The sequence below is a fragment of the Solanum verrucosum genome, unplaced genomic scaffold (genome assembly GCF_900185275.1).
Source record: "Solanum verrucosum unplaced genomic scaffold, falcon-dt-bn FXZP01000268.1, whole genome shotgun sequence".
Lineage (NCBI taxonomy): Eukaryota > Viridiplantae > Streptophyta > Magnoliopsida > Solanales > Solanaceae > Solanum > Solanum verrucosum.
Window position 1 is genome coordinate 4093031 of NW_026019957.1, and position 21777 is coordinate 4114807.

A 21777-nucleotide genomic window follows, 5' to 3' on the forward strand; every position below is an offset into this window, starting at 1 on the left:
GGTATAGGATGCGCTGGCAGCGTGAGGTAGATCGCTGTATCATCACTATAGCTCTTATGTGATGGTTGTCGGTTAGAGAAACTCCCACAGAAGTTATTGTATTTTTATATACATCAGTTTATTGTATTTTTATATACATTTCAGAGTTATGTTGTATCCTTGCATACACACAGATTTGACAGCATGTTTTTAAACAGTTTGTTTCTTTATATTGCACTTGTTTTAAATTGCTTTATATTGAAATGAGTTCAGTCATATTTAGTTGAGTATTCAAAGTTGAGTATCCAGTTGAGTATCCAGAGTCGAATATCATATCTTTGAGTCGAATATCATATCCTTGAGTTGAGTATCTAATCTCGGAGTTGAGTATCTTATCCTTGAGTACTTCTGAGTTGAGTAAGTTTGAGTAGTTTGGAGTATTCCTTGAGTTGAGTAAGTTTGAAAGAGGTAAGTATGTTTCATTTCTATCAAGTTTCAAGCTTATGTTTATGTTTTAGAATTCCTTACATGCTCGTACATTCCACGTACTGAGCCATTTGGCCTGCATCTTCTCATGATGCAGACACAGGTATTCAGGATCATCAACAGGAGCTTCGTTGATACATCCGAGAGTTCGAGTTAGCTATGGTGAGCCTCCTTGCTTTCGGAGGATTTCATTTACCTTTCAGTTATATCAGTTGTTAGGATGTCGTGGGTCTTGTCCCGACTTCCATCTTTATCAGTTAGAGGCTTCATAGATAGTCAGTATAGTTGAGAAGTCTGTATCATTTATTTTATTAAATGTTTTAAAGACTAAAGTTGCCTTTTTATGGCGAGTTGTATATATTTTATTATACAGAGTTTTCTTTGGACTTAAAGTTTGTATTTAAGTTTTATGAACTTTTATTTCAGTTTTTAAGCTTTGTATGCTTGAATCAGTTTTCCGCTTGTAGTCAGCCAGGATGAGGTTCGCTTGGGGACCAGTAATGGTCTTCGAGTGCCGGCCACGTCCAGGTGTAGGCTCGGGTCGTGACATAATGTGGTGTGTTGTTAGTTTCAAAATCTTATTGTGGTAATTTGTTTGGATAGATTGTATTGATTTGGAGCCCAACGAAAGGGAAAGGCTCAAGTCCCGGAGTGATTGTTCGACTATTTAAGGCAAGTGGATTCCTAAACCCTTGTTAAGTGTATGGAATTCGTGTATTTCCTTGTGATATGTGTTTGGGGGTAATGAGACTTGGTGATGTGTTGACTTGTACACATTGATTATTTTCTACTGATGAAAAAAGGGTAATAAAAGGCAATGTGTTAATTGTTGATGTGTGATGTTTGAGACTGGGTTGAAAGGCTTGTTGAATCATTGTTGATGTTGTATCACAGTTGTATTGTTATGAAAATGGTCATCTCCTTATTATTTGTGTGAACATGTCATTTGCATTGGTTCTGAGACATGGTTGTGATAAGTGTTATGTGATAAGAGAATGTACCATTTCGAGGGACGTATCGCGCGCCGCGATGGATACTATATTTCGAGGGACATGTCGCGCTCCGCGACGGATATATTTTTCAAGGGACGTATCGCTCGCACGCGATGGATTGCATGGACAGAGTTCATCTCCCACTATTGTCCCATGGGTCCCAGACTGAGGAGACAACAAATGTGTTCAACTAGGTCAGACATGCCAATCACTATACTTGACATTTGCATTCCATTGCATTGCACAATTTATCTATAAGGAACTTGATATTGTGTTCTCTAATCTTGGTGAGTGCCTTTCTCTGGAACTTTGATTGGTGAATATTGAGCTTGTTGTTGAGGATATGTAATTGTTAGAGTGTTGTTGTAGAGTTGTGCCCTATGTGAATTATGAACTGTTAGTTGGGCTGGCTTTATGCAGGTATGTAGTTGTGGAGGTCGGTTTGGTGTGTAAGGAGTATCCGTATTCTATCCCCTTAGCTTGTGTTTAGAGGTTTACTTGCTGAGTACCACATGGTTTGACACTCACCCCTTGCTACTACATTTTTTTGTAGGTCACTAGTCCGGACCTTTGTGATATATTCTCTTCTTTTCCGAGGTTTCTTGGAGATTTGTGAGGTAGTTGTTATTCAACTCAACAGACCTTCTTACTCCTGTTTATGATCTTGTTCTACTCTAGAAACAATGTCATATGAGACTTGTGTTTTTCTTTTGAATCAGTTGTAATACTTTAGAGGCTTGTACACGTGACAATCAAATTTTGGGGTATTTTGAGTTAATTATGAAATTTTCGCATTTTATTGTAAGGGTGAGTGTTAGGCTGACTTGTCTTGGTGGATAAGACGAGTGTCATCACATCCATTTTTGGGTCGTGACATTGGCTAACTTTTTGAGATATTTTTTATAGTACATAGTTCTAGAAGCCGTTTTCAGAAGCTAAAAAAGTGTAAATTTTTCCTAAAAACACTTTTCTTTGCAAAACACTTTAAAGAAAAATACTTTTAAAAAATTTGTTCAAATATAATTGTGCTAAAAAGTTCGTTTTTATTTATTTTTATAAACAAACTATTTCTCACCAACAAATACTTTTTAAAAAAAACACTTTAAAAAAAAAGACTTTTCACCATAAGTTTATTTTAGAAGTTAGCCATACATATTAAGGATGTCTGATTAATTGTTGGTACCACTTGCATATAAGTTCACATTAATATGAAGAAATTAAGCAAGTATTGAATAAAATTTCTTTTATAAAATAAATCAAAATGCTAGTCGTCAATTTTTATTCTTTTCTTCACTTATTCATTTTCATCATTCTCTTATTCTTTTCGTGTATTTAACTTCAATTACATTATATTGTTAATTTACCTTGATATCTGATGGATCAAATCACTTGCCTCAAAGTAGTACTATTTTTTTTTTCTCATTTAGGATATCTAAAGTTGAAGAATCTCTTATATCATATCATAATAATTTGTATAATATTAACTTGGCACTTCAAATAATTTTTTTTCTTTTTTGCTTTGAAAAGAAGATTCAAATACCATAGCATAAAATAACGATAATTTATTTAAATATTTACACAACCAAAAGGTTACATAATCCAAGCACACATTACATAGAGAGACATTTCTATTGAAATTTATCCCTCAAACTCCTTTTATTTTGAGGTTGAAATACTTAAATGCGTGCAATCATAAATATTGCAAGCATTTATTATTTAGCATAGTAAGGTTACTACTACAACCCGAGACCTTGAATTAATAAAAGCTTTGTTTGATCGGAGTTTCTTCCTATCAGAGAGCAATTTTGCAAACCTACAACGAAATAAACTATTTTAATTAGCAATAAAATACTAATATGAATAATATTGACTGACGAGATATAGTAATGTGAAAAAAAAAAAAAAAGAATTATTTCAAGCACCGATAGTTTTACCTCTTTAGAGCTTCCTCATAGGTTTCAGGACTGTCTTTGGAAACTGGTTTCTTCAATAATGTTTCACCAACTTGTACTAATAATTCCATATTAGCCTCAGACGCATCATCCATTTCAGTAGTTGTGCCTGTTAATGCATTTTCCTGGAATTAAATATACATAATTAGACATACTTCACTATCATATATGACATGCATATTATAAAATAATAATTATGAAGAAACTACATAATAAGACATACTTCACTATCATATGTACTTTTAAAATTTTACGTATCTTATCATTTATTAAGAGTTTTCTACCATATATTAAGAAAAAATTACTTAGATACATGTACCAGATACACAAATATAGGGAGAAAGATTCGTATGTATCTGGTAAAATAGGTAATATTGCAAACTAGCTAGTGAGATTTATGTAAGTTTAATTTCCGATAATAATAAGAGGAATTAAGTTGGGACTTACTTGAACCCTGAGGTAATTGTTTTGTGAATGATGAGCTTGAAAAACAGTAGAAATGTAATAATCAGTCATGTAAGAACTTGCTGCATTAGTCATTTGCTGTATAGCTAACAGCCATCGTAGAGGACCCCATTTAGCTGCCTCTTCTGCTGTATATGTTTATCAAACTCTGAATTAGTGCCAGTGCCTAATGAGAGCAACAACATTTGCTTGTAATCCAATGACTTAATTGAAGCAAATTTTGGATCCTCTTGTGCAAGTCTCGTTGCAACGCTAAGGGATAATAACGCCTGCACGTCGTACGTACAACATTGATTAGATATTTCGAAAAAACTCAAAAATTGAATCGAGAGTAGTATTACTGTAGTATTAGTACCGGATCACCAACAGTAGCAACAGCACCATCAACAAGATTGAACTCATATATATCACCATTACTAGTATGAGTAATAAAGTAATGTGGAGGAAAATATATTGGAGCTGCTGCTGTGGAATAGCATATGTCATACATCTTAGCATCCAATTCTGGAAACTTTGCTAACTGCATGCATTTTAAAAATAATATAAAATTAGTCGAAATATACATTTTAAGATAATAATATTTTGTATCTATTTACCCAACGTCTTGTTTACAAATCATGACTATAATTATTTTTACTTACATTTGACTTAGTGAATATTACTGGCTTATTTGTTTTGATGTCAAAGCTTGAGATGGCAACTTCTGTCAAAGCTTGATGCACACGAGTTTCTCCAAGTTTTTCTTGAAGAACTTGCAGAAGATATTTTCCATCATACTTGCTAGAAATTGAACCACAGCATAATATATTAACCAAATTAAATATAAGTATAAAGAACAGATGATGCATTACTTAATGGGAGGGATGTATCTGAGAGGGGATAGAGATGTAACTGAGAAGAGATTTTTGTAATTTTTTTAATGGTAGGAAATTTTAGAGAATATAATATATTAAGTTTGTGTATTTATGTAATTTTTCCTAAATATAATTCATTACTCGAAACATATTCTCCTTCTTTCTTTTGAGTTGTTTGACCTATTTTTTTAGTCCATCTAAGAACAATGTACTCCATCTGTCCCATTTTATGTGACATTTTTTCGAATTTCGAGATTCAAATAAGTTTATCTTTGATCGTAATTTTTTTATAGATTTTTTAAAAATTCTGAATTATCAATTATTGTGACTTGTAGTACTTTTTACGTAATTTACAAGTTTATAAATTTCATTTCAAAAAATTTGCAGATTTCATGCGCAAATTGTAGGTCAAACTTAAACTGTTTGACTCTCGAAAAACAAAAAATGTCACATAAATTGGAACAAAGAGTGTAAGCAATTGTTTTTACTTTATAGTGACTCTTTGATTTCAACTTTCAACTAGACATGTTTAAGACCACAATATTAAATATTGATACGTTTGACATCTGAAGACTCAAAAATTCTTTTTCACACTCTTAAACTCCGTATCAAGTTAAAATTAGATAAATAAATTAAAACAGAGGAATATAAATATGTATATGTACCTAGAATTAAAAATATGAGGGCCATGTTCGAAGTAAAAAGGTACAAAATCTTTGGCAGCAGCAATGGGTCGATTGTTTTCATTTGGAGTAGTTATCATAGCAGTCAATAAACCTCCTGTACCTGTTCCTCCAATTACATCAAAGTAATCTGCAAGTCTTGCATCTTTATTATTGTCCACTTCCTGACTCGAAAAGAAAAGTAAGTCGTATAAATAATAACTCACTTATTAATCAGATAGTACATTTATATATTAAAAAAAATAATTAGTAAATAAGTTGTAACATAAGAAAACCATAATTTATTTGAATAATAATTAGCTTTATCACGACCCTATCGACAATAGAAGTACTATTACTAATCATTATCACAAATAAGCATCGAAAAAATACAATTCAAGCGTAAAAAACGATTGTAATGTCACACTTACATAAGTACACGAAAAAATGTTTTTACGATACTTGAAGTTGTCCTTCAAGAAAATCAAGAATGGTACCCGGAATGACTATAGTAGTAGTGTCACACTTACGCACATACATTAAAAAATATTTTTACGATACCTGAAGTTGTCCTTCAAGAAATTCGAGAATGATAGCCGGAATGATTCCCTTAATTCCACCTCCATCAATACTAAGAACAGTCACCATTTCTTCCAACTTAGCACATGTTGAACTAGTAGTTGCTAATATCATAAAAAATAAAATTAAAAAAGATTTAGTAGTTGCCATTTTGCAAATGTTCAAAGTGTTTTTAAATTTTGTTGGTGCTTTGAGCATATAACAAGCATGGTATATATAGGCACGTAAACAAGTTGAGAAATTTTATTTTGAGTTTGACATAACCAATAAAAGTTAGTGATGTCTATTACTGATGTTTATTATCTCACTCACTTTGCACCGCAACTGTCATTAGTGATGTTTACCTTTCCTTTTTCTATTCTTTATTAGTATTATATAATATATATGTGTGATGAGACTTGAAATTGTTTAGCACCGCAAATGTCCTTCTTGAGGGGAGGTTTTCTTTTGTTGAGGTTGGGGTGTCACATACACCCCCTCTATGGACTCAACGTTTTTGTTGAGATTTATCTCACACTGTATAAGATTTTTCTAGATTCAACACTGTGATTTTTCTCGCCTTATCAGAATTGCTTAAACTCAGTTGAAGTCAAAGTCATATCGATAAAACTGACACATGATCGACTCTGATATTAAACAGATTCTCTCCCTCGCACCTCACTCACTTTCCTTTTTCTATTCTTTATTAGTATTATATAATAGATCCGTTCCAACCGTTCTTTATTTTTGTGGCTGACCCCATAAGTGTGATGAGATTTGAAATTGTTTAGCTCAACACCTCTTTATTTTTAAAAGAATAAATAAAATCCTCATTCCGATATGAAAAACGATCTTTGAGCCTGATTTGACAAATTAAGTTAACTAAGAAATTTAAACTTTGTGGGTTTAAATTAAAGATATATTAAAATATTTTTTAATCTTATGATATTAAACACGTCAGAATTGATAAGAAGAGAGATTTTTTTTTTTTGATCAACTAACATGACAAATAAAACAAACAAAGGAGTAATGATCACTACAACAAATTAGATTATGAGGGACAAATAATTTCGTCATCTATAAATCATGTTTCGTCATTAAAAATTTTGTGAGACGAAAAAAATATCGTCAATCAGTTGTCACTAAACGTGTGTCACTCAAAGTATACAAAGACGATTTAGTGCTTCGTCGCTAAAACTAATAAGCATTAACTACAAAAAGAAAAATCGTCTCCAAATGCATAAACATTTGTGACGAATTTATTATTTGTCATAAAAAGTGTAACTTTTTTGTAGTTAATAGTATGTTTTGTCACTAAAAAGGTTATACTACCGACAAAACTATATCGTCGCTAATTATTTAGTTCAATCAGGGACAACATCAATTGTCTCTAAAGTTATATGTATTTCGTAGTTGAAAAGATATAATATCGTCACTAAAGACTATTTTTATTTACAAAAAAATATTTTGTCCTTAAATGTATAAATTAGGGACAAATTTATTATTATAAAAAAGGTTAATAATTTTGTGATTAAATTTATCATTTTGTCACTAAAAGTGTTGCTTTTACCGACGACATTATTGTCACTAAATATTATCATAAGTAGTGACAATTACAATTGTCACAAAATAAAAATAAAAAGTATTCATATTTAACAATAAAGGGTACTACGATAATACATTTTTTGTCACTGAAAGTAATCAAGTTGTGATGAATTAATTTATTTAATGACAAAAATATTTGTATCAAAATTCACCCATGATCATATAATAAAAATAACTTAAATTATACTAAAGAATAACATCTCATTACAAACTCCTTAAATAAAAGTAAAATATGTCCAATGACAAAAAAAATCTAAATAAAATATATCAATAATTACTCCTACACAAAGACATATAAGTAAAAATTCCTTCCAACGTATCAATAATGTGGTGACACATAGCTTGCAATCAATCTTGCTTCAATTCTCACCTTTTATACCTGTAAAAAGAAAGAGAAAATAAAACAAAGATTTAAATTGAGATATTCATATTGGAGTCAAAAGTAAAATATGTAACACAATTTGTCTTTCATATGTTGTAATGCCCAATTTTATAAGTAATTTTTGATTTACAATATAACTAAATTTTATCATTACAAATTTAACATAAGTGAAAGTTTATGAAGTATATCATCACAAACTACTCTATATGGCAACATAAACTTCATCATTCATGAAACTGCTAACTATTAAAACATAATGTAAAACTGCAATTCAGTAAAATTATAAGTGCAAAATGAACAAAAGAACATAAAAACCCCACATAAAACCATAAAAATAGTACCAAGTTTATATTTTTAACAATTGGTCTTCTAAATAAAGAAAAAATAAAAAAGAAGACTAAGTTGTGATTAGGCCTTATATGGTATAGTCTCCGGTCAATTACTGAACCACAGAGTGTGAAAAATGATAATAAAACAAAGCCAATAAAAGTAAGATCTACATATTCATTAAAGATCAAACCAGTGATTATGTGAATATAGGGTTAAAGAATATGAAATACAAAGAAAAGACCTTTCTTGTTGATTTCTTTTCAATTTTTGTTATCATTTCTCTCTATATATTTGTTTTAAAGTTGAACGTGGGAGGTGAGAAAGGAAAGGAAGATGAAGAAGATAAAGAAGAAAAAAAGGAAGATTTTTTTCTTTTTTTGTATCAGTGTGATTGAACCACCTGAAAAGAAAGTTTTTTTTATGTTTCCTATTTGATTCTTTTAATTTTTTCCTTTTTAAAATTAATTTATTGTCTTGGAAGATTAAAAAACAAAAGAGCAACTTTCACATATAGCAAACACAAAATTCATAGTTGTATGCTATAGCAAAGTTTGCATAATTGTGCTCCATAGCAAACATAAATATGTATATTTCGTCATACATATACAAAAGAAAGCAGTTGTATAATCTGCTTTGGTATACATATACAAAAAGATCAATTGTATAAAGTGAGAGAGGCGAGTGAGCGAGCGAGATCTGGGAGAGGGGAGAGAGGGGAACGAAAATATATGTATATATACAATTTTTACGCATTTTATACATTTGCGTTTTTATATAAAGTGAGAGAGGTGAGTGAGAGAGCGAGATCTAGGAGAGTGGCGAGCGAGATTTGAGAGAGGGGAGAGAGGAGAATGAAAATATATGTATATATACAATTTTCTCTCGCTTTATACAAACACAACGCATTTTATACAATTTGCGTTTTTTGTATAAAGTGAGAGAGGCGAGTGAGAGAGCGAGATCTGGGAGAGGGGAACGAAAATATACGTATATATACAATTTTCTCTCGCTTTATACAAACACAAATGCACTTTATACACTTGCGTTTGTATAAATAACAAGAGAGGCGAGGGAGAGAACGAGAGTGGCGAGCGAGATTCACTAGGAGAGGTGAAATATCAACAATTTGCTATGAGGTACAATTAAATCAAACTATATTTATAGCATTTAATTTGAATTAATAGTTTGCTATTATATACAATTTTCCCAAAAAAGAACCATCAAAATCGATGACTGAAAACCAGCATTGCGAATAGTCATGGGGTCCACCTTATAAGATACTAGAAAAAATAATATATAAAAACAATTAAACTTTCACTATTTATTGATAATTGATACTCTATTGTTAAAGTAAAATTAAGCAAGTGTAAAACCTATAATGTAGAAATACCTTTCATTTCAAATTGATAGTCTTGCTTTTAAAAAAATATTTCTTACTTTTTAGCAACCATTTAACTTTTTAAGGTCACAAAAATTAAAGATTTATCTATATATCTTATCGAAATAAGAATAAGATATACGTAATTTATGAAGCTTTAAATATGAAATAAGCGGGTCTTTTTTGGTGTTTTTTCATATAAAGAAAAAATATTTTCAAAAATTTTAAGTTAGGGCAAACTTTCTAACTCTAGGCATATTTTGTCAAAATACAGAATCATTGAAGAATGTGTGTAACTTTCTTTTAAAACTGAAATTGTTATGAGATTTTGAATTATAATAGATTTTCTATTTAGTTATTTTTTGATTATTTAAAATTTAATTTTATTCTATTAATATCAAAATAAGATAGTAGAGATATTGGTTTGGGTGGGGGTGGAGGAGGGTTTGGGCAAGGGCGTGTGTGGTTCCCCCCCCCCCCCCCCTTTTTTTTTTCTTTCTCTTCTTCTTTTGTTCTTTTTATTTTTTTAACAAAATTAATATAATGAAAAAATTATGTTTTGATTCAATAAGAACACAAAATAAAATTAATTACAATAATATTTCTTCCCATACAAATTTTACACATGTTACATTAGTATAAACATGTTAGGAATTATGGACACCTAAAATCTTTTATTTTTCTTTATTTTAGTTATTAAAATGAAAAGAAAAACCTACTAATTAAAATTAATAAATTACATAATAAATATTTGTTATTAATTTTTCTCATCATTTCAGTTTGTTAAGCCATAAATACATGTATCATCATAGGAGAATCAAAATAGAAAAGCAAGAATAAACGTAGACAATAGTTTTACTTCAACATAAAATAAATCATTGGTTGTTTAAACTTGAAATAAAATAAGGTTTGTTATAACAATTTCCCACTAAGTCTAATGATATAAAATATCTAAACATAAAGTTGATATGAAAGATTTGAACATTCTTCATATTATAACACCAACGAATATTAATGGTTTAAACACATATAAAATTTAACAATTTCAATATATTGCAACCAATGCTTGTATAATAATGACATTAAATTATATAAAAAGGATTAAGTGTTACCTCTTGTGAAAATTAATTTACAAAGAAAAGACCACAACTGGAACCACAAATTAAAAACCATGAATAAAAACCCCGAATTTAACTTTTCTTTTGTCGCTGAACGTTTTTTTTTTTTTTTTTGTTAGTATTGCTGGAAGGAAAGAGTGTTTCGTGTGTGTTTTGGAATTTGGGTGCGTGAGTTTCTGTATTTTTGTTGATTGTTTTCTCTTTTTTTTTTAATCTTTCTATAATTGTGTTTTATGCATGTGTCTGTGTATGAGTGTGAGGGGGTAATGGGAGAAGTGGGGTGAGATGTGGGTGAGTGGGGTAGTGTAGGATAGTATTAGCTTCTTTTTTTATTAATATAATATAATATAGAAAAAAAACATTTAGTATTAGTGGGTCCCATATGTTCTATTGTTGATGAACAATATTGTTGGTGTCGGGTTATGACGGTTCTACTGTAGAGGCGGCTTCACTGTTTATCTTTTTCTTTTAATTTGTGGAGGAAATTTTTTCGCTTTTTTCAAAGTATCTTCTGATATAGTCTGGACGATCCCTGGGATGATCTTCCCCTTGTATTATTACTTTTACCTCTGCCCTTGGTAATCCAAGGAGGGTCCATCCTGCACACATAACATTTTACTTTATTCGGATATATCGTAATAATCACAGTAATAATTATCACTATCGATATCCTTGGGGTCATATATAGAGAAATCTTCTCTAATAATATCATTAATAATTTTACATATTATAAATTCCTGCAATTGTCCACTGTGGCATATGGTCCTGTATATTTTAATACTCAACCTAATTTGCCATTATCTTTAACTGATGTTAATACTCGTGATGCTTTAACATTAAATGTTAAAACACATGGTTATAATTATGCACCTGAATCTGAATTAATATATTTATCATATAGAATTTATTTTAAATTACTATCTACGTGACTGTCCCCTTGCTCGGATAAAAGGATAGATCCTTCCATACAATCATAAAACTATATAAATTTATAAATTTGTATATATTTCTATTCGGATTTATAATATAATATATAATTATAAGAATATTATTTAAATATTTTTAAACTAACAATAATTAAGTATCTAATAATAAATTATAATTAAGAAATGCTAGTTTATTTATTAAAACTTAAATAAAAAGAAACATTTTTTTATAAATTTCTTTTCTTTAAAATTAATCTACATTAAAGTGTGACTCTATTTTTTTTGTCATTTTCAAATATTTTTATATAAGTTTACTAAAGTACGATACATCCATACATATTTAATTTAAATTTTAAAAAATATTTAAGTACTTAAAATGATATAAAACTTTAAATTCGATCAAAATTTACGTGTCTACATCTTTCACAAAAGATAAATGTAATATTATTTATAAATACCTATAAAAATAAATCAATAATCTATAATAATAATAATTAAAAAAAAATCAATCAAGAAATTATATATACCTTGACGATTTGGTAAAATCTCTTCATATATTTTGATTTTACATCGTACTTGTTTATTTTTCAAATATTTATTTTGCATTTATGAAATTATTTGTATACATCATCTCTTTAAAATTGCAAATTCATTATTTACATATGAAACAAAAATTAAATATAAAATTAATTGTGAATAACAAATAACAATAACAAAACAATAATAACAAATAATAATAATAAAAATAAAAAAAAACCTAGAAATAGCTGAACCAAATAATAATAAAAATAAAAAACTAAAATTAGTCGAACCAAATCAATATCAAATGGCATTATATTTATCACAAAAAAGTAAAACATCAAGATTTTCAAAGTTCTTAATATGCTTGGTAGAACCTTGCTAAAGCTTTTGTTTTAGTTCAAAACATTTGATTTTATCAGAAGACGTCTAAAATAATTTATTAAGAACAATTTATTTTCTACTTTTAAAAATAAAATAATTTATATTTGAAAAGATAGGATTTCAATATCACATTATTCAGTTCAATTATGAAATTAAAATTCTTTTTAGCACAATTATAAATTTATATAAAATTAAATTTTCGATTTTACTATAAGAAATCTAATACTTGGTTCGATTCGATGAGTATTATCAATGTTTTTTAAAAACATTGACACTCACAACTATAGTACTTTATCATAATATATTCAAAATCTTAGTTGGTTAATTTCTTTCATTTGTGCTTTCATTTTTTTTAGTTTATTTCAATTTTCACACGGATGAAAAAGGTTAATAGAATCCATGAAATATTTCACATCTTTGCAAAGTCTAAGTCGATAGTATCTCTATATAATTGCTCTACGTACGTGGAATCACTACTAATTATGTATGTATTTTTAGACAGAAGCAAATCAATCGACTCAGTCTGTATTGTTTACCCACCACAAAATCGATAGGCACGCACAAAAATAAGCATCAGGTTTGAGAAATTATTTTTTCTATACTCTTTATCGATGAAAGTGTATAAAATAAAAAATGAAATGTCTTAAGCCAACAAATATTTATGATGTAGTGGTAGAATACTACCCACTCACGGTACTTATAATTTAGATTGTGTTTTTCAAATGATGCATTTTATAATTGCGTAATTTAGAAAAATTGATGAATTGAATATTTTTATTTTTACAAAATCGACCGATAAATGTATTGTTAAGGTACTATTTTAGACCTACTTCAATAGTTCAGGGACCATTTATGAAGTTCTCTAATTATGAACAATCATATCCAAAGAAAATTTTGTATATAGCTATGAATTTTTTCGTAGCAAATAGTTGAATTATTCAACTACAAATTCTAAATCGTCGCTATTTAACACCTTACATATTTTGTGACATTTTTTTGTTGTCACTAAATCATAGGTTGATTAGAGACAATAAAATTATTGTCACCAATTGTTCATATTAGTAGTGACGAAAATAAATGTCACAATTAAATCTAATTTTTTATAGCTAAAACTTATAATATTTAACTACAAACTCTTATTTGTCGCTATTGTAAAAACATATTTTTTGAGACGAAATTATTTTGTGTCCAAAAGTAATTAGTTTTAAGAAAAAAATAATTTGTTACGAATTAGATACATCATTTGTGACGAAATAATGTGTCACTGGTAACTTTAAATTCGTGACTGACAATACTCAATAAATGGCGTCAATTCATTTTTTGGTGGGAAATTTTAGTGGACAAAACTTTGCCACAAACTTTTATGTTTCGTCGCTAAAAGTATATGCTCATATATTTAAGCACGAAAAGTAATTTTTGTCACTAAAAGTAATTAATTAGTGACGAATTTTATGTCGTAGCTAATAATTTCATAGTTATATATCATATTTGTTATAGTGGATGATAACAATAAAAGTGGCAATGACCCAGATATATATATGGATCGATTATCATATGACAATGAAATTATGGACAGAGATATGGAGAAATTGGAAATAAAGTCAAAATCGTCGTTGGCCAAGGACTTAGAAACCTTGTAAATTGTAATTTAACCCTCCCACACCTAACACTATTATTTCCACATATATATTTGGTGCCCCATGGAGTTACTCCCATCTCCACGTTTTGGGTACGTCTCCATCTCACTAGAGTGTGGTTTCGGCTTGTTGTGCATGCACTAAAGGTTGTTTGATAGTTGAATTAGAAGTGAGTTATACATGTATTATATTCTGCATAAATAATAACACGTTTGATAATTGGTTAGGAGTTTAGTTTTTCATAAATAAAACTAATAACATAAATAATTGATCCCTACCTAAAATAATACACAAGTTCTCTCATTACTAATACTTGCATACTCTAACCTGCAAAGTGTGGTAGGACTCACCCAGGTAATTAAGTGTCACGATGACTCCACAGGTTGTTTCATGTGTGGACAAGAGGGTCACTTCATGAAAGAGTGCCCTAAGAACAGGCAAGGTAATGGGAATCAGGGCAATAGGGCCCAATCTTCATCAGTTGCTCCACCAGACAGGGCTGCACCTAGAGGAGCTACTTTCGGTACTGGCGGAGGAGCAAACCGCCTTTATGCGATCACTAGTCGTCAAGAGCAAGAGAATTCTCCAGATGTTGTCACTGGTATGATCAAAGTCTTTACTCTTGATGTTTATGCTTTGCTAGACCCAGGAGCAAGTTTATCTTTTGTGACTTCTTATGTTGCAATGAATTTTGATGTCCTTCCTGAGAAACTTTGTGAACCCTTTTGTGTTTCTACATCGGTTGGGGAGTCTATTCTAGCTGAGCGAGTATATCGTGATTGTGTCATTTCCATCAATCACAAGAACACCATGGCTGATTTAGTTGAGTTAGACATGACTGATTTTGATGTCATTCTAGATATGGACTGACTTCATGCCTGTTATGCCTCCATTGATCGTAGAACTCGAGTTGTTAGGTTCCAAATTCCTAATGAGCCAGTTATAGAGTGGAGTAGTAGTTCAGCAGTGCCTAAGGGTCGTTTCATTTCGTACCTTAAGGCGAGAAAGTTAGTTTTCAAGGGGTGTATCTATCACTTAGTCCGAGTTAATGATTCTAGTGTTGAGACACCTCCTATTGAGTCAGTTTCAGTTGTGAATGAGTTTCCAGAAGTCTTTCTAGATGATCTACCCGGAGTCCCTCCTGAGAGAAAAATAGACTTCAGTATAGATATTATTCCCGATACTTGTCCTATATCTATTCTGCCATATAGAATAGCACCAGTAGAGTTGAAAGAGCTAAAAGAGCAGTTGAAAGATCTCCTAGATAAATGTTTCATTCGACCAAGTGTCTCACCATGGGGCGCTCCGATCTTATTTGTGAGGAAGAAGGATGGTTCCCTTATAATATGTATAGATTATCGCCAGTTCAACAAGGTTACGATCAAGAATAAGTATCCTCTTCCGAGAATTGATGATCTTTTCGATCAGCTTCAGGGTGCCACCTGTTTCTCTAAGATAGACCTCAGATCAGACTACCATCAGTTGAGGGTAAGGGAATGTGACATTCCAAAGACAACATTCAGGACTTGTTATGGTCATTATGAGTTTCTAGTTATGTCCTTTGGTTTGACCAGTGGCGGACCCAGGATTTTCGTTTAGGGGATTCGAAAAATAAAAGTATAAACGTGTAAATAAGCCAACAAAATAAAATTTCAAGGAAGTAGTAGTATATAGTTTATAGGTACAAAAAGTTAGTTTCGTTACAAGAAATCTGAAACTAACATGAGTGATTACAGTGAAACAAAAAGTTAGCCCTTTACAATATGTCAATCTAGAACTAGGATGCTAAGTAGAGCAAAAAATGGAGCTAACTAGAACAAAAAAATTTAGCATTCGTAATGTCTCACTCTAGGACTAGAGTGCTAACTACAAACTCCAAAAAGAGGTCAGTGCTAATACTTCTCAAGCACGTTTACAATACTATTCAACGAGGTTTCATTGCTTGAAAAGACAAAATAATATCATCCGTTGAAACATCCTTAAACACATCCTTCTCCATAAAAGGAACCATGCAACCGCTCAAGAAGTCATCATTCATTCGACTTCGCAACTCATTCTTAATAAATTTTATTCCCGAAAAAGCTCTTTCAACGGATGCAGTGGCAACTGGCAGAAACAAAATGAATTTCACCAAACCAAATATAAGAGGATAACATGAATGTTTTTTTGTCTGAACTAATCTTTTTGAAAGATCACAAAGCCCATGTAAATCAGAGAACCTTTTATCGATATCACGAACATCAATAATGTAATTTTCTAGTTGATTCTCAAGTGCATACATGCTAAGTTCAAAGTCGTCAGGATATAATTCAGCCATTCTCATTATTTTCTGGATATCAAAACTTGAAAATGAGTTTACCGGATTCAAACAAGCAACTCCATAAAGCAACTCGGTTGTTACCTCATCAAAATGATCATTGAGTTCTTGCAGTTGCCAATCAATTATTTTACAAAATACTTCAACACGATAATGATGAAAAACAGTATAATCAGTAGATTTACGTCGTGATCTTCCAGAATTAACATACGGCTCATCAAAATTAGGCACCACAATATTATACTTGATACAAAATGCAGAAACCTCGACAACAAATAAATCCCATCTTTCATTTTCCCTCAACTCTTGTAGCCTTCTCTTGGACACTTTAACAAGTAGCATGGCATTTGCAATGTCTTGCTCCGTTTTTTGTAAACATGTACTAAGATCATTAGTAATTCCTAAAACTTCTTTCATCAAATGCAACATGAATGCAACCTCATAAGTTTGAGCAATTCTGATATATCATGTTGCCCTGGATTTTTCATCCATAGAATGTGCAGTTTCAACAATACTATCAAGAATGTCCATAATTGTACCAAACTTGAGAATAAAACAATTAAAAGATTTGAAGTGAGATCCCCAACGAGTATCGCAAGCTCTAGAAATACCAACTTCTTGATGCAAGCCTCTACCCGTTTTAAGCTCACCCATATCAAAAGCTTCTTGATTTTTTTTTTTTGAGATTCTCGATAATCATCCATACGTTTATAAGAAGCCGCCAAAACATTAAAAATATTTGAAACCAAATGAACAAGTTCTCCAACTTGAAGATATCTTTTAGAAACACCAACAAGAGTTAATTGAAGTTGATGAGCAAAACAATGTATGGAATAAGACGATCTACTTTCTTTCTTAATCAACATCTTAAGACCATTGATATCACCTTGCATATTACTTGCTCCATCATAGCATTGTCCACGCACATAAGATAGACTCAAGGAATGTTGAGAAAGTAAATTGAAAATTACTTCTTTTAGAGATAAAGCACTAGTATTTTTAACATGAACAATTTCAAGAAGTCTCTCCATCACAAATCCTCTTCTATCAACATATCGTAAAACAACCGCCATTTGCTCCTTGCGTGAAACATCAAAAGATTCATCAACCAATAAGGAAAAATAATCACCATTTAGTTCCTTTATGATGCCCTTAATTGTTTCAATATTGCAAGCAATTACAATATCTTTTTGAATTTTTGGACAAGTCATTTGGTCATTTTGAGGAGCATTTTCCAATACAAACTTACGAACTTCATCACACTTTTGGGCATAAAATGAAAGAATCTCAAGAAAATTACCTCTGTTAAGTGATAATTTAGATTCATCATGACCTCGAAATGCCAAGCCTTGTTTCACAAGAAGTCTTACTACATCAATTGAAGCTACTAAGCGGATCTGATACCCGTGCTTATCTTGATTAAATTGTTTCTCAAATGAAGCATGTATGGATTGTTGTTGTCGCATTAGATCTTCACATTTTCTTTTTGACTGATTGTGAATGCTAGTATGCCCACCAACATGTGTTTGCAAACTAGCTTTTTTATGCCAACTTCTAAACCCCACACTCGAAAATATTTCACCTCCACCTTGAAGATTGTTATTTTGCTTGAATAAATAACAATACAAACAAAAGGCTGCATCTTTACTTATACTATACTCTAACCAATCAGGAAATTCATCAAACCATTTATGATTAAAACGACGCACATCTCCAAAAATGTTTGTTTGTGGAAACTCTCTTAATAGAGGTTGACAAGGTTTTTTTTGGAGATAAGCTCTTCTAATAGCGTCACGGTGATTTGGATGAAATTCCAAGATTTGAGTTCTTTCACCTGGATCAGCCTTTAAAGAACTTAAATCAAATTCTTGAGAAGAGTGTGATGGTACTTCCAAATGATTAGCATTTTCTTCCCGGTTAGGTTGATTCTGAGTAATAGAACTTGAATTTGATACTTTAAAAAAGGACTTCTCCATTGACTATGAATCTATACAAAATAGTTAATTGTTAAATGCATTAAAGATAACTTTTTACAAATTACATTAGATATTACCATCAAAATTCAAATGGTTCATCAATCTAGTTACGACTATCAAAGAAAGAATAGAAAAAAACAATCAAAAAAAATTCCAATTTAAAATGAAGATAGTCAATATTCAATCAAGAAAGATGAACTTTTCAAGAAAATTGAGAGAAAAGCTTACCTTGGAGAAAAGACAAACAATCAACCCTTTTAATTTTAGCTTTGAGCCTCCACTTCAGATAATCAGAGATACTACAAGTCTACAACCTTAAAAAATAAAGACCCATTTAATTTCTTGAAAATTGAAAGAAAAGAAGAAGAAGAGAAAAAGGCTTTTACCTTTTAAGCAATAAGCATGAATTTTGATTTTTCATTTCGAATTGAATGTGAGATTCAAGCATGAAGTGTCAAGTATGAAACAATCAACAATAGAATATTATGGGGGATGATTTTAATATTTGAGTTTTGAGTTGGGGAAGAACAAGAAAGTGACTTAGGGATTTGAAAAGTGAAAAAGTTATTAGCTTTTAGGAATGGGATTATGGGAGTATGGGAGTTGGGACCCTTGAATTTTTTTGGGTTTAACACCACATTTTAGCACGTTTTATTAAAAAAAAAAACATTAAAATCGGAACTGGGAAAAAAAAAAAACTGAAAGTAAAAACTAAAAAATAAAACGCTAACCCAGGGATTCGATCCCTGGACGTCAGGCTTAACTTTGAAGGGAGCTGCCACTAGGCTATCTCCTTCACCTTGTCATTAAGGGGGTTCAAAATATATATATCCACATAAATCCAGAAAATTCACCTTATATACAGTGTAATTTTTTTTGAGGGGGTTCGGGTGAACCCCTGGGCAACACGTGGGTCCGCCCCTGGGTTTGACCAATGCGCCTGCAACATTCATGAACCTTATGAACATAGTATTCAAGCCTAATTTAGATATGTTTGTTAGCGTGTTCATTGATGACATTCTAATCTATTAGAGGACTGAGGAAGATCATGCTAGCCATCTCAGAATAGTTCTCCAAACTCTACAGAATAAGGAGTTATATGCTAAGTTCTCTAAATGTGAGTTTTGGCTTAAGTCTGTGGCATTCTTAGGCCATATTGTTTCCGGTGATGGGATTAGAGTTGATGTCAAAGCTTGAGATGGCAACTTCGGTCAAAGCTCGATGCAAACGAGTTTCTCCAAATTTTTCTTGAAGAACTTGCATAAGATATTTTCCATCATCTATTGGGCCTGAATTTTGACCACTGCATAATATAATGTAACCAAATTAAATATAAGTATATAGAACAGAAGTATCATATATTTGGGGCTAGTTACATCCTACCTCAGAAGTTTACCCAATTATGTTCAAAAACACTAAATATTTCATTGCTCTCGGATATATTCCTTGGCTATCTGATACATTGCAAATGATTCATTACTTAATGGGAGAGATGTATCTGAGAGGGGATAGATATGTATCTGAGAAGAGATTTTGGTAATTTATTTTTAATGGTAGGAAACTTTAGAGATTATAATAGGGCAAAATTATTAAATATACAATTTAAGTACCTTAATTACTACTATATAGCAATAAAAAAAAATTCCGCCTATATAGCAATTGTTGTTTTTCAAAATTAGAATTTAGTATTAAAAAAAAAAGGAAGCGTAGAATTAGTCAGCCACGATTTTCTTATAATCCCTGATTTTCTCCAATTCTTTTACCTTCCACGATTTACTCAGATTTGTTATATATTCCCTCCCATAAAAAAAAAGTTTTTTAACAAAAATAAAAGTCTCTTTCTACTCCCTTCTGATCGACAGTTCAAACATACCAACAATTTTTCAATTCTAATTCAACACAACGGAGGATGGGACACATCAGGTATTTGTGATAAATCACATTGAATTTGTAACGACCCATTTGGTCGTTTTGAGTACTAGAGCTTTTTATTTCATAAAATACTTTCCGATAGATTCTAAATGGATATTTTGGACTATTCATAACTACAATTATATAATTAATGAGGTACCTTTAATAATTAATTTAGTTGATGGTTAAAGAAAATAATATAAAATTTAGTAGGGGTTCACTTTTGATGCTTTTATAATTAGTCTTTTAATAATTAGGGTAATAACAAAATCAGGCAAAGAAGTAATACCTGCGGCGCATCTACCTGGGAAGAACGACATCCAGGTGATTCTCATGTCCTTCATTAATAGTAGGATGATTATTATTATTATATAATTAAGGTTGGGTTGGAATTGAGTGTAGATAGTGGCATTGGGTTGGAGACAAGATTGGCTCCCAGTAATCTGTTAATTTCCAGTGAGATTATTTTAAGAAGTAAGGACAAATTTGAGTGGAAATTCATGGCGTAATGTGCTGATGGGTATAATATATTTATGAATATGGAATGACTTTAGTTTCTGGTATCGTCATATATGTTGGGGTGAGAGAATTAAATTATGGTTGTTAGGCCTGTGTTTACTGCCGTTGCAACCTATTGCGGTGGTTCAATTCAGTTAAATTCATGGTTTAATTTAGGACCTAACTAATCTCTCAATTAAATATTGTTGTTGTTATATTTACCGTATGTATGGTGTTAATTCTGGAATGGAATAAGATAGTGGGCAAAATTACTATAAGTGATGATGACAACATAATGGGGCAATTATGAATGGGTCATTAGGAGAAATAAGGTTCTGCTTATTCTATGTTGACAGTGGAGTACTGAGATCGTATAATTTGATGGGATTTGAATGTTTCTTACATTATTATATTATAAATTTATGTTTTAATATATTGAGATAAGTAATTAAATATTAGGAGTATTGTATTAGTTGAATACCATTAAAATTATGCTAATTGGAGGAATTAAGACTTGCCCTTAGGTTTGAATTTTAGGAAGTTGATTATAGAATTAGGTGAGTTTTTGAGTATAAAAGGGACATAGAGTAATATGAGTGTTTATAGGCTTGTTAACTTACAAATTATGCATATATACTTGATAGATTGGAAAGGTTCGGAGATATTGAGGAAAGGAAAGGCATTGGAGAAGTAGCTTGCCTAACGTCAGTTCTTCGGTGGAGGTAGGTTATGGTTTGTTCTATTTGATAGATAAACTCTTAATAGCGATTGATATGCATTGAATGATATTGTGAAGTTCTCTATGTACTTGACTGTGTGATTATGTGGCTTGGTTGTGTGGTTTGTGA

The 21777-nt window shown here is 30.9% G+C and overlaps 1 protein-coding gene and 1 pseudogene across 1 annotated transcript; both read right to left on the reverse strand.

The window, feature by feature from the left end:
* Positions 1-6119, reverse strand: part of LOC125814373 (patatin group M-1-like) — a 37487-nt pseudogene extending 31368 nt beyond the window's left edge.
* A 10032-nt stretch (positions 6120-16151) lies between these two features.
* Positions 16152-18520, reverse strand: LOC125814374 (uncharacterized). The gene is made up of 2 exons (XM_049493829.1): positions 17160-18520; positions 16152-17001 (listed from the first exon to the last, which is right to left on the reverse strand). Exons 1-2 carry the CDS (start codon positions 18518-18520, stop codon positions 16152-16154), a joined length of 2211 nt encoding a protein of 736 aa, XP_049349786.1.
* Between the last annotated feature and the right edge of the window lie 3257 nt (positions 18521-21777).

Coding starts and splice junctions, on each gene's coding strand:
- LOC125814374 (XM_049493829.1), bottom strand. CDS start 18,520: ATGGAGAAGTCCTTTTTTAAAGTATCAAATTCAAGTTCTATTACTCAG. Junction 17,002..17,159: donor GTAGAGGCTTGCATCAAGAA/GTTGGTATTTCT, acceptor ATGATATATCAG/AATTGCTCAAACTTATGAGG.